The 14,398-nt window shown below is 32.0% G+C and overlaps 1 protein-coding gene across 1 annotated transcript in view; it reads left to right on the top strand.

The window, feature by feature from the left end:
• The first annotated feature begins 856 nt into the window (after positions 1–856).
• LOC124361201 (delta(14)-sterol reductase TM7SF2) overlaps positions 857–14,398 on the top strand; it is a 34,836-nt gene continuing 21,294 nt past the window's right edge. Inside the window, exons 1-2 of the mRNA XM_046815241.1 lie at positions 857–963; positions 9,784–10,253. Of these exons, the coding sequence (XP_046671197.1) occupies positions 9,788–10,253 (466 nt within the window). The 5' untranslated portion in view covers positions 857–963; positions 9,784–9,787. The remainder of the gene's footprint in view (positions 964–9,783; positions 10,254–14,398) is intronic.

Here is a 14,398-nt window from a genome sequence, read left to right as displayed (position 1 = left end):
CATACGCATGTCACTATAATTACAGTGGGGAAAGGTTTTTTAGCACTAGATTGCGTGGTAATATTTTTTTTAATTCCGTTCTATTCAAGGACATTTAAACGTTAATCTTTCGTCAAATATAAGGACGACAATTCTCATATTCAGACGAAAAAATAGAAATAGTTATGTTTCCGCAAAAAAAGAACACGTGACTCTTGAAATAATTATGCATAAAATCCGCAATAATAATTTGTTAATCAAAGTAGGAGTTGCTAAATTACATATTATCATATACTATACTGCAAATCTATAAGTAAACGTAATAAATTGTGATTAAATAAAAAATAATATTTTATTGTTTTTCCTTATAAGCGAGATAACCTTAGGAATACTAGAGACCCTCTGAAACAGGACAAACCTTTACATAGTCAAAATCAAGAAAAAGAATCTATAAAAACAAAATTGAAAATGTTTTGTTACCATAATAATACCATACATGGAAATTTTAAAATAAATTAGAGTGTTTTCTCGATTAAAAAAAAACACTAACGTTAATATTTTTAAAAATTTTGAAACATGGGAACTCTTTATTTCACCATAGTGTAAAAATCGAAAACATTTTATTTTCTGATTTTCTCTATGCCTTCAGGTCAACGACGCCGCTGGGTCCGACGCTTCTCCGAAGTATTTAAAGGTTTTGTAACTGTTGTAGTCAAAGTAACTTTTATTTATGCAATTAACTATAGGTATATGCTCTAAGAATATTGATAAAAACTAAGAAAATACGCATTTTTTACACAATTTTTAGAATACAAAAAAATTATTACTTAGATATACAAATAAGTAGTTGTATAAGTTTGTTTCTTTTTTGACTAATTCTTAAACTGACCAATAACAATTGTCCATTCTCCCCCTGCTAAAGCATTCCTTGGCGTCAGTGTTGGTCCGTTTACTTTAGTGGTGTTGTTGGATTTATTTAATCTGGTAAGTAAATATGTAATTTACCGAGAATGTGTTTACCTAGAACTATTGAATATTAATTTATTTTTACAGTAACATGTTTTACAGCCTTTTCGTGTATCAGTATTATTATTATCATCATTGTTCATTCCCTATGCCGTTGTTTGAATATTGTGTCGGTTGGTTATTAAATCCCGTTAACTTCCTTGTCAAGACATCTGTATCTGTATATACCTTGTTATGTAAAGTATTTATGTCATCCAGTGGTTCTCTTCTGTCATAAAAATATTATTTTGTATTACTAACACTTCAAATTGATTGATCTCTTTAATTTGAAGACAATTCTATTTGTTCACCCAAGTTTCCCTCCATTTTGTGTTTGGCTATTGCATTGGATTTTAGCAAGGTTAATAAACAAACTAAAGAATTATTTTCAGTAACCTTACAAGTTTGTTAAGCTGTTTACCTGAAACTCAAATGTCAATACTGACATAGAAGTGTTTGTTGAATCATTTGAATATATGAAAGTACAGTAGCTTAGTCTTAGTCTCTTTGACTAGTAGACAAAATAAATGTAGTCAAAATTGTGTTGTTTATATTCTAATGTAATCAAAATGAATTGTTTTGTAACACAATGCTAAGCATTGTTTTATCAAAACTTACCTTAATTTTCCACTTTAGAGATAGGTAGAGGGTCAATCAAGCTTCTGCAAGATAGCAAGTGACCACCACCGTAATCAATCAGTGTACCGAATCATCGAAACTATCAAATACAAAAACATTCTTCTAATAGTGGTTTACCAACTGTCCAATTAATTACCAGCTCTACAATAATAATTATCAGGGGTAGAGTACGATAAGCGAACCTGGTTTTTAATATCGAAATTGGCAAACGATATTACCACAGACAAACGTATCCATTGTCTGTGATATTACTTAATCATAACCATCGATATAACCAATCGATACTGATTAATTATTTTGAACAATTAACTTAATCTATATCAACAGCTGTAAATACTTTCAGATTAATACCCGTAATCATATTATTAATATACGATTATGTTTATATATTACAATAATAATTATTATTATACACACACGTAATAATGTATAATTATAAACAATTCAATAATTATGACATAAACCATATGAATTGGGGCTCATAATTTTGTATGAGTTTTTGTGTTTGATCGAACTTGTTCCGGTTTGTTTATTATGTATGTCATTTTTTTAATTATTTTAGAGTTTTCCTATATACTCATATTTAAATCTAAAACGTTTGATTGTTATTTAGGACCATATATATATATATATATATATACTTTTGTATCAATTGATAGTCTAGGATTCAAGATGCGAATATTAGGTAATGAATATTATATCGTTCTATATAAAAAACCAGGTTCGCTTATCGTACCCTACTCATTGTCAGCTCTTTTTAATGTATTGAATAACTATTACATATTCTAAATTAATTCAAACCATGTGAATCATTTGTATGGTATTTGAGTAATGATCCTATGTACAATGGTGATGTACATGTTTTATTTGTGTTGCAAGCTGTTAGACACGTTATTCTTCAAAATATTAAAAGTTAACTAAATATTACATTACGTTTTGTCGGTTCTGTGGTGTTACATAGAGCCACTCTATCTCTATCTACTACTAGTTATGACATAATATAAGTAGGTAAATATGACCTTTGTGAAACTGCCAAAGGATTCCACAGAGTTTTCCCACCATACTTCATAACCAGTTCCCACCACTTACCAAAGTGAGAGAAGAAAATGGCAGGCCACCATGGAGGAGTATAATAAGAGGCCACCAACACAATCGGATTATGATTATCCATTTTAAATATCGACACTATCAAATACGACATTTAACCCATGGATATTCATAAATAATCATTGCCAGTTTTCTTTATTTATACTAGTAATATCATTACCAGCTGTTTCCAATGACGTCATTACCAGCTGTTGTTATTTCGTTTATGCAGGAGAAGGCTAGTGACAACGACAAGAACAATGGCAATGAATTCAGATATTGGCTCAAAATGTTTTTATAAACACTGAGCAATGTTCTAAATGGTTATAAGATAATGACCCTACCCCTTTAAATCCAAATTGTCCAGCTTTTTATTGACGAGATGAAAACTAGAATTAAAGGTGGGAATGAATTAGTGTTTCATTGCAAGAAAAGAAAGAACAAACATGGCATGTCTAAAAATGATCTTGAGAAGACTTGTTTATAACATTCTAAATTTGGTATTATGAATATAATGAAACATCATGTACTATTTTAGTTGAAATAAAACTATTACTTTTTTATTAACCCTTTTAGTGCCAAACAAAATTTTTGAAATTTGTACCAGGAATGCCAGGCGTACACATGCATGTTTGTACCAAGATTGCCAGCCACGTTTAGCCAAAATGTACCGTAATTCTTTAAACAATTGTAACTACACTATTTTTTAAGATAAATTCATGGTTTTTTTTTTTTTTTTAACTTAAATAGTTCTATTTTGTATCCTGCACTTTATTTGACAAAAAATTGTGTACATTACTTTAAAAAAAATTAATTATTAGTATTTAAAAATTTTTATTTTTTTACTTTTTTGAGTTTAACTTGTGATACACAACAGTAAAATGAACATTGGAAAAACATTGATTACATACATCACTGAATTCCTACTTTTATTCTATTGAAATTTACAAACTTTCAAACTGATAAATTAAAAATTGTGAAAGAACAAAAAAAAACATCCAAAAGTGTGCTAACCTGGAAAAACACTCCGTTTTGCCTAATCTGTTAAATGTCTTCTTGTTTTCTTGAAGGTCTTAACACAAGAGTCAAAATATTTCACAGATCAATAGGCTAGTAACTCTCTTTGAAATAAATAAATATTGTTCTCTAGGGATCACTTAAATAACAAGTAACTATTTACATAAAAATGTACAAAATAGAAAATTTGAATAGAACATTCAGCTGAAGTATAGAGGGTAACACTTGGTGTGCACTCCTCTCTTACATTTAACACACATATAGGATGATTTTTTTCGTTTTCCTCCTGATTTAGTGCTTGCTACGCTACATACACAACAGTTTTTTTTCCTTTTTTTCTCCAATTTTTTTCAAAAAACTTTCTGACGTCAGCATTACCACCACCACCACCACGGATGCTTGCCATAGGTCTAGGACTGGTGGCACTTTCCTGCAACTGAAGCCACTGATCACCTAGCTCGTCAACAATGGATACCAGAAATTCTATATGTGATATAGGTTTTGTAGTGTTTTGCTTGTATAATATATAGGCATTCAAAAGCATTCTGGATAAGAGATTGAAGGTAATTTTTTCCAAAATTTAAAACTTCTCCTATCGTCCAGGTATTGGTATAGCATTTGGTCTGATCCATCATATTAGCATTGTAATTACGTATCATTTTTGGTTTGTTAATATGACAGTAAAATTTCCTCTGCGTTTTACTTTACGCTCTGAAGCAGCGACATCATTTGTAGACAACAGCAAAACCTGCTTTTTTGTGCCTGCTTTTGTCTGTAGCCAAGAATAATCATTTCACTTTTCCTCATGTATTTTGTTTCACCAACTTTAAATTTTTTTATCATTTGAGCAGGGATACCTTTACGGTTGTGCCTTAGAGTGCCAGTTATAAAGGATTCCTTAGAATATAGATGTGTTGCCAATGTCAGGGAGGTGAAAAAATTGTCCGCAAACACGTGGTATCCCTTATTGTACAAATTAGACATACTTATTAGTTTATCCACTACTGTAAAGCCTAAACCTTTTTCTTTTACCGTTGTCTTCTCATTGCCTTTGGCTCCTTTGTATACAAAAAAACTTACACAATAATGAGTGGTAGCATCAACCAACATCCATAACTTCACACCCCACCGGTGATGCTTTTTAGGCATGTACTGGAGAAGCTGTGAATGTGTTTTGGTTGCAATCATGCTTTCGTCAATAGATAAATTTTTATCTGGTGTAAAATGTAATTTGGAAATACGGTTCATGTGATCAATCAGTGGTTCGAACCTAGCACAAGGATTGTAGTTTGGTTGGCCTGACAGGTAAATTTGTAGTATCCACCAAGTGAAAAAATTTCAGTATTGCTTGAAAACGGTTCCTCGTCATCATTCTAGGGAACCAAGGAATCAATTGACTTTTAAGACTAGACCAAAAGGAAGCGATAGTGTTTTGTCTTTTGATAGCCATATTTATCAACACCAGAAGGAAAGCTTGCATTTCGTTTACAGTCACAGGTCTCCAAGATTTTAGCCTACTGTGTTCTTTCATTCTATCGCGATTTTTATCAATAAAGTTCCTGGCGTACTTGTTTGTAAACCGAACCATTATTTCAATCAAAGGAATGGTAAAGAAAATTTTGAAATAAGCACTTGGAGGAGAGTTCATTGGAGGACAGTGCTTGACTCCTGGCTGTTCCTGAAAGTGTATGGAATGGTTAGGCCTGTGTTCAATATCATTGGTTTCATTCACTTCCACCCAGTCAGGTTCATTCTCAGAGTCTTCTGCAGAGCTACTACTGCTATCCCTATCGTTAAGCCTAGATCTTTGAGGTATCACTCTATGGCCTTGTTGGTTAGGCCTAGCCCTATGACGACGTGATGGTTCACTATCAGATGAATCACTGTTAGATTCATCTGAATTTGTATCAATTACCAAGTTTAGTCGATTCAGTCCTAAACCTTGATTACCTGAGGAAGTTGTCGGTCCAACGGGATCGTAGGTCGGGTCATTATCTGTATCGTCAACAACCGAACTTGAACTCGACACTTTTTCATTTTCTGAAATTTCACTCACGAAACCGTCTGAAAGATATTCACTTTCTACTAATCTAGCGATAGTATTATCACTAACAGGTGAATGAGAATGTTTCATTTTGATAGGAAGAAGTCATTAGCACATCTCACTTCACTCAAAACACTCACGAACAACTAAAGTACAACTGTAAACAACAACGACAATGCTGTCTAATGTTGGACAGCTGAGAAACGAAATGCACAGAATAGCCAACTTTAAAATCAAAATATGGCTACCTAGTATGACTTATAAACTGGGTAATGTAATTATCGGAAAGATCGTTGTATTGCGATTCTAAAACATTACAAGTATGTTTATTTTGACTAATTAAAGTAATTTTTATTTTATTTTTACAAAACGGCCGAAAATACGGGTGCCGGCAATCTTCGCCTAAACTGCCAACGTCCGAAAATTCGGACGCTGGCAAACTACGCACAATAATCCAACGTCTGAAAATTCGGATGTTGGCACTAAAAGGGTTAATGAATGTATTTTTGACGGCATCAGTACCTGCAGGAATACCATTTCAGATTGGCAAAAGTAATCGTAAGTACTATGCTGCTCAAACGTTGTTTAAACAAAGTTTAGGTATTTTATGTATTCTGAAGCAAATACATTTATTTTATACATCAAAGTATAGCTTCACTATAATATGATTTTAAAAGCCTACAACTTAATTCAGTTCTACATTATCAATAAAAATTAGTTTAAAGTAAAATCGTGTTTCGTTATTCACTAATGGCGGAAGAACAGTGACATACATGTGTCTTCTTTGTTTCACAAACAGTCACGTTTACCTTTGAAAATATATAAAGTAAGTAAATGTTATATTTCGTCGTAATTGTATAAATTATATTATAATTTGTAAATTATGTTAACCCTTTAAGTGCCGGAGCATCGCTGTCAGCGACCCCGCATTATATGCAAGAAATGCCAGAATCGCTGTTAGCGACTTCTGCAGTAACGCTTATATTTTATAGAGTATTTATCTAAATTGGCTCTATGACTATACATACGCATTCCAAAGGCTTCAACGTAACTTTTGATGTAGGTTTTGTTGCATTCTGGTTAGAATCTGATTTTTACGGTGGTTGTAAAGTGAGCGCGTCAGTCGAGTTTAGAATCGACCGTTACGCGGACGAGCCGTCACGTGTTTTGTTTGCGCTGCTGTTTATTTCACAAATGATATTGAAAGTTTTTAAGTGTAAATGGGTTTGTACTGTTAGTATCTTCAAATTATTTCGTTTGTGTATGTTGTTCTAATCTGTGTGTAAGTAGAACAATGACTTGGCCGCAAGTGACGACAATCGTAAGCATCGAGTACTTTACTAAATACGTTTTTATGTTTTTTGTGTCTGTTCAGTGATATTTATAAACAATGAGTCGTAAAAACATTGCTGACAATGAAGACCTAGCATTGCAGGCATTAGATTTAAGCATTATCAGTGTAGACAGTACACAGAGTGTTAGGTTAGGTTAGAAAATTTCTAGTGGTTCATATTTTCATGTTTATTTTCCAAACTTTATTTATAAGTATAAAAAAAATGTTTATATGTCTTTTTGTAAAGAATTAAATGGAGTATAAGATATAATAACTAAAAGTGAAAAAATAAAATATTTCAATAACACTAAGTTGTGTCAAAATAAAAAACTAAATATAAAGTTTTTGTTAATGATTTATATTTTATTTTTATAAAAACGTTAAATAAGTGATCAATTTATTATATGTATAAAGAAAATATATTTATTGAAAAAAAAACCAAGACATTATACCAATAAATTTGTTATGAATTTTTAACCAGACCCTTGCAGAATCAGGCATTTTCGTTCGGTATTTTATGCATACCATATAGCAAAACGCTGCGGCGGCACTCAAAGGGTTAATAATTTATACATTAATTTCTAAGATTGAAAACTGGCAAAATCATAATGTTCTTTGAAATATTTATTACGTTATTTGTTCCTCCATTTTACTTTCAGTCTTTTGGATGGTCAAGTATATCGATGTTTCGAATCATTCAATAATCATATTCCGATTGTGTTGGTAGCCGCTTATTATACTGCAACCAATGGCGGACGACAGTCATTGAAATCTAACTTATATAAACTCACAAATGAAATCTGTTTGATAAATAAAAACAATCTAAGAGATGGAACATTATATAAGTAAATAAAAATGTATCGTTTATAATTACACTGGCAGCAGCTGAAACAAAAATGAACAATAAAAGTTACAACATCGTAGCTGGCTATTGTCAGTGGCAGATTTGAAAATCATAATAATGATTCACAGATTTGCATGTAGACGGTCCGAACTTGACTTTTTCCTCGAAATACAAAAGCTTCAGCAAAATACATATATCACTTAAAAGTACATAATATACACTACAAATTAAGAGGAAATACATCAGGTTTTATGCACTGAGAAAAGTTTATTGCTCTACAAATGAGTTTGTATACTTAGATTTGCAAGTAGACGGTCTAAACTTTTACGTTTTCCCACAATTACACAAAACAGCTGACACAAAAAGGATGATACATACACCAAGTGGAAGCACATAGTATACACTACATTATGACATAAAATACATCTGGTTTTATACTCTGAGATTTTTTTATTGGGTTACTAATGAGTTCGAAATCTTAGATTTACATGTAGACGGACCGAAATTTATGTTATACTCCAAAATACAAAACGGTTCCATGGGGCAGTCTACTGCCATGCACTTAAGCCTCAAGGGCCTTTGCGCACCCTGGAAGCACACCATGAGGCCACCAGTCTATGATTTCAGCAGTTCCACAAACTGCAGAAAACAACCTATCAGGTCCTCCTGAGGAAATTAACCACCCTTGTCCAAACTACAAAAGATGGCACACTCTTCCCTTCCTATTGAAGGACAATCAAAGAGCAAGTGTTCAACAGTTTCATCTTGCTCATCACACATCCTATAGAGCGGAACCTCCTGAAGGATGCTGACTCTGTGAAGATGCTTCCTCAGGTGGTCATGTCCCGTGATCAGACCTATAACCCGAGAAGACATTGATCTATTTAGTGAGAGAAGGTTATTAGACGCCACTCTGGAGGAAGGCAACTAACTGTATTACCATTCTGCTCATTCTCATGCCCAGATGCAACCTCCGCCTTCTCTCATATTCTGCGCGAACCCATTTCAAGACAGCCCCAAAGGATTCACACCTTTGAATACCGCAGAACAGTTGAGAGCCTGTCATAATTGACGCTGAGCCCCGGTTGGCCAGAGCATCAGCTCTTTCATTCCCAGCGAGCCCCTTAAGCAAGACTTTACTGACAGATGTCTGGGTCTGAATTTTTGTGAGTTGGAGATGTTGTCGGTCAATTTGAAACTGTTCTACTCATTTGTAAATGTTCGATAGATTCGTACAATTCTCATCATACACTTTTAACATTCTTTTGTAGATTTTACAACCTTTCTTACCTTCCTTGACTAAAAATTGATTACAGAACATTACTCTGCCACAGTGCAGTTCTTGAGTGGACTCACCATTGTTAACTATGTAAATTTAAGACTATGTAGATGTCATCACAAGGTCTTTAACATTATGTATAGAAAGTATCATGTGAATCAATTCAGCCGTTTTTGAGCAGTAGTAATTTGTCTCGTTACTTATTGAATAACCCTTGTATTTTGTGTATGTTATGATAAAATGTTTCTTTAGTTAAATACAAATTAATATAAACTGTATTTGTTGCAGAAGGTTTTAATTATCCCTGTGTAAGACTTATAGTGATTGGTGGTGGAGTGGTTTTTACTGTAAACTTCGTAACTCTGACCTGGTCAAACTATTAGAAATCTTGATCAGGATGTTCTGTAATGTTGTACATTCTGTGTTTACCTGTCAGCATTATTTTTGGGTGGCGATGTTTATTTATCTTATCTGTTAATTAACTTAAATATTAACAGTTAAATTTTTAAACAGTGTAAGCTTCATCAGGTTGTAACAACATATTTATTTTATTTCAGGATCATGGAGAAGAAAAGTTCTGAGAAAAGAACAAGAGCTCAGTCAAAATCTCCAGCAAGGAGTAAAACTACTAATCGCCCCAAGTCAAAATCTCCTGGAAGACAAAAATCACCAGGAAGACCAAAGTCACCAGGAAGACCAAAGTCACCAGGAAGACCAAAGTCGCCAGGAAGGCCAAAGTCACCCAAAAAAACAAATAACCCTCCCAGTAAATCTCCAACCCGTGCTAGTAACAGATCTTCCAGTCGGAAAACTTCACCTGCTCGCAAAATATCTCCTATACGCAAGATATCTCCTGTACGCAACATTTCTCCTGTGCGTAAATCACCTCTAGCCAGGAGATTCACACCAACAACCTCAAATGACAACAGTATCAAAGAAAGAGCTTTAATTAATTCACCTTTTATTCAACTGAACCGTGAAGAAGCAAAACCATTGCCAAAATCATTTGAATCTCTGAGAAATGAAGGTAATATTTTATTAATTAAACAATTGTGGCTATAATTCTTAATACAACTACAAACTCTCAGTGTGCTCCAAACTTTATGTACATTGAGGGGATCTTGGAAACTATAAGAAATACAGCAAAGAATAATTAGATAAAGTAGTGTATAATAACAAGAACAAAAAATCAATGTGGTAATGTTCATTATTGTTACATTGTTCACTCGATATGCTCAAAAACAACTGTTTTTATTCCTAATTTTCAAACTGTAACAAAATTTTCTTATTAGTGCTTACAGTGAAACCTCTGTTAACCAAAATAATTGGGGGGGGAACCATTTCGGATAACAAAAATTTTTGTTAAAAATAACATTTTTAAAATTTATTGTCAAAGTAGGCATTAAAAAAATACTATGAAGTGTTTTTGTAATATTTTCTTTAATAAATACAGAATAAAGCAATAAAATTAAGAAACATGTTTAATGTTTTTAATTTTTTTATTATTTTGTTATTATTATTTTATTTATTATTATTATTTTTTAATCTTTTATTTTCTTTCGTGTTTATCTTTGGCAACGATGTTTTGCAGGTATATCTCTCTCCATCGTTTCTTTTGCAGAATTCAATTCAAATGAACTTTATTCAAGATTTACATGATGTACACGTACAGTATAAATACAGAATAGCGTCAACTATTACATTACAATATGTCTATTTAGTCAATATGACTATATAAATCGTTAAATAAAGAAGTTTACCTCAAAATATTTAAATGACAACACTGATTTTACAATTTGGCTACTATTTATAATATGTCATATTAACTACCAAATTGTAAGATGAACTAAGTTACCTCAAAATTTTCTTTAAATGAGTATACTGATTTTTCAATTTAAAATTATTTTAACTTTGTTTTAAATATGAAAATTTGTGTCATGTGTGAATGTCATCATGTGGTTTTGCCTCATTTCATTTTTCAACGAAACTTAAAGCAATCTGAAAAGGAAAAAACAACAAATAAACATAACAATAACAAAAACTACAACAATTAAAAAACCTGGTAGTGTCCCTAACTAATAAGACCTACTGTATAAAATTCTTACCTCTAAGGTATTGAAAATCTTGTCAGCGGTCTTGTGCCCACCTGTCTGCTGTGTCGTTATCTTCGTGGTCTGATACACTCAGGTTGTCTGGATGAAGAACTATGGCAATGAAGTCCTGGTCGATGAATTCACTTTTTTTTAGTCATTGGCTAACCACTCTTGTATCTATTCCTTGTTAATTCCGTCAAATTCTGGCAAATTTTTTATTAAAGGTTCAATTTCTTCAGTCGTTTCTTTCAAAATTTCTTCTTCAGTATCGTCAGTCAAAATCCTATCAAAAAGTTTGTTTCAGCATTTTTTTAAAATGTTGATGATTTGATCTTGGCCCATGATTCAGCACACCAATAAACAACATGTTTCATTGTTACAGATTTGAGAATTTCAGGAACACTCTTGGAGTCATTCGTCTCCTGTTATAACAGATACCAAATGCTCCTCTATAACATGTCTTAAAGGTCTCTATTATTCCTTGGTCTAACAGCTGAGTTCAGCTCGTGACATTCAGTGGCAAAAATTGGAAAATTATATCACCATTTTGTAGATTTTTGTTGGCGCATTGTCAGCAAGCAACAATGCTTTGAAGGGATGATTTTTACATTTTAAAAAGGATTTCACACTTGAGACGAATTTATTTTTGAACCATTCTGAAAACAATGTGGTTGACACCCATGATCTTTTTTGGCTTTTAGAAAAAACTGGAAGTGCTTTTTTTTTTAAACATATTTTAGAGCTCTTGGTTTTTTCGGTTTCCCAACACCAGGCCTCACTCAATGAGTTCTTGCTGCATTGCTATAAAACAGAACTGTTATTCGTTGTTTGTTCATTTTTAGTCCCGGTGCACTGTTGTATGTAATCCAGTCTCATCTGCATTGTATTTAACTCATCCATTTCAGTTTTAAAAATATTTACAGCACCATGGTCAACAGATAGCTTTCTCCACATAAATTAACTTTACGAATAGCATACCTATTTTTCGATTTGTCTAGCCAACTTAAACTTGCTTCACCTTCATCGCCCATAATTTTGGGTAACATTTTTTCTTTCTCTTGAATTATTGGTTCAGATAATGCTACTCCTTTGGCTCTTTGTTGTATGAACCACATGTAGACAGCTTCATTTGCCATATCATTTTGACTGAGTTTCATAGTTTTCTTGAATGGAATTTTCGAAGCATGTTTCTCAAATGTGCTTTTCATTTTAAACCAATTGGAAACTAGAAACGCTAACAACAAAATCTGCTACGGCTGTCCGTAAAATTTCTCCATTTTCAATCCTTCAAGTAGCCTCTAATTTCTGTTCAATTGCGATTACAATACATTTCCGTTTATTTGACATGTTCTGTACACATAACAGATGATTCTATGAAATTAAACTAACACACAAACAAGTACCGCACCAAAGAACACACTGAGGAATGAGATGTCATCCTCTAAGACAAAGGTCGAGTGGAGTGGAATAGGGGATGTCCGGTGACTCACCCTGCCCGGCCAGCCACCTGCATAAAATGAGTCATTACAGTCAGTCATTTATGATGAAGTAAACAAACAACATGGCTGGGGCATCTCACGCTGGTCTGTGACAAAGCGTTTTTAATATTATATTTTAATATACTGTAGTACACTCATTTATATTAAATAGGTGTACTAACTACAGTAATGAAAAACGTGTTGTATATTTAATAGCGTTCTTTAGTTGTATGAAAGCAATGTTGACAAAATGTCATCTAATTATTTCCATTTTGTGATAAAAATTTACTTTTTATGGATGAAATTGAAATTTTGTCAGCCGTTTCGGTTAACAAAGGTTTTACTGTGTAATAAATAGTTTTTTACATGAAATTTCTTTTAGTTTTAAATATTATACTTTAAAAAAATTTCATGGTGAGCAAGCCGGAATCTTAGGGTTCAAGTCAATTTGTTTTAAATAATGCAAAGACCCATCAAAACAAAATAGATTGTTTTACTCATTTCATAAATACATAACTTTCCTTGGGGGGGTTCATCACGATATCTTTTTACATATTATAAATTTGTAGGAATATAAACAATTAGTATGAACCAAATTACAAAAATAAATATGTATAGTAATTTTGTAAGGTAATTTAGATATTTAGTTCAAAATTTAGCATAAAACAAAAAATTAAAAATTTAGCTATCAAAAAAAAGAAAATAACTTTTACAGTTCTTAAAACATTAATCACAACTTTAATGTTTGTATTTAGTTTAATGCTTTCGTTCAATTGATGTTACGGTTTATAGTGAAATAATTTTGTCAAGGTGCTATTTTTCACGTGAAACTAAAAATAATACAGCTTATGCTGTAAGTAAATATTTTAAGTTTTTCAATTTTGTTTTAATCTGTGTATAGTACACTCATGAGTTTAGATTCGGCCTATGTGAAAAGGTAGGTTTACATAAAAAGTGTTGTTATATTTTGTGTTTGATGACAATAAAATAATTGTTAGTATGTATAGAATTTTATTTGTTGTGCATAGCAATATCGGTTATTGCTATTTTGTGTACAAATCTGAAAATGTACAAAAAATTGTGTATGTATAAGTGTCAATTGTGTGGTTTTTTTATATAATAAATAATCAGTATATGCTTAATTTATGTTTTTAATTAAAAAAATTATCTGTAAATAAAAATAAGAGCTGATCTAAACTTGTTTGATTTTATGAATGTTTTTTTTTTTTTTTTTTTTTTTTGTAGCAAAATTGCTGAAATAGGTTTGGCATTTTTGGGATAAACTTTTATTATGCTCAGCACTAAAGGGTTGAGGAAATTTGTATTATACTATAAAAGAATATAATATATTTAAAAAATCATTATATAAAAATAGTTGAAAAGCCTAACTAAATTTTCACAGCAACTGTGATTTTTATAATTAAAAAAATAATAAAATTACTATTTTATTTCATTAACGTAATTGTTTTACGTAATAGTTATGTAAATGTAAAGGCTCAGTTTTTAAGTGTCTTTCAATTTACAAAAGGTTTTAATATGGCCCCTTCTCTGTATCACCCACATCCTGATTTCAACACTGTGCTGTGCATATATAAACTTTG

Source organism: Homalodisca vitripennis, chromosome 4, assembly GCF_021130785.1.
Source record: "Homalodisca vitripennis isolate AUS2020 chromosome 4, UT_GWSS_2.1, whole genome shotgun sequence".
In the NCBI taxonomy this organism is placed as follows: Eukaryota; Metazoa; Arthropoda; class Insecta; order Hemiptera; family Cicadellidae; genus Homalodisca; species Homalodisca vitripennis.
The sequence above is the reverse complement of the archived record's forward strand: the minus strand, read 5'-3'. Positions and strand labels throughout refer to the sequence as shown.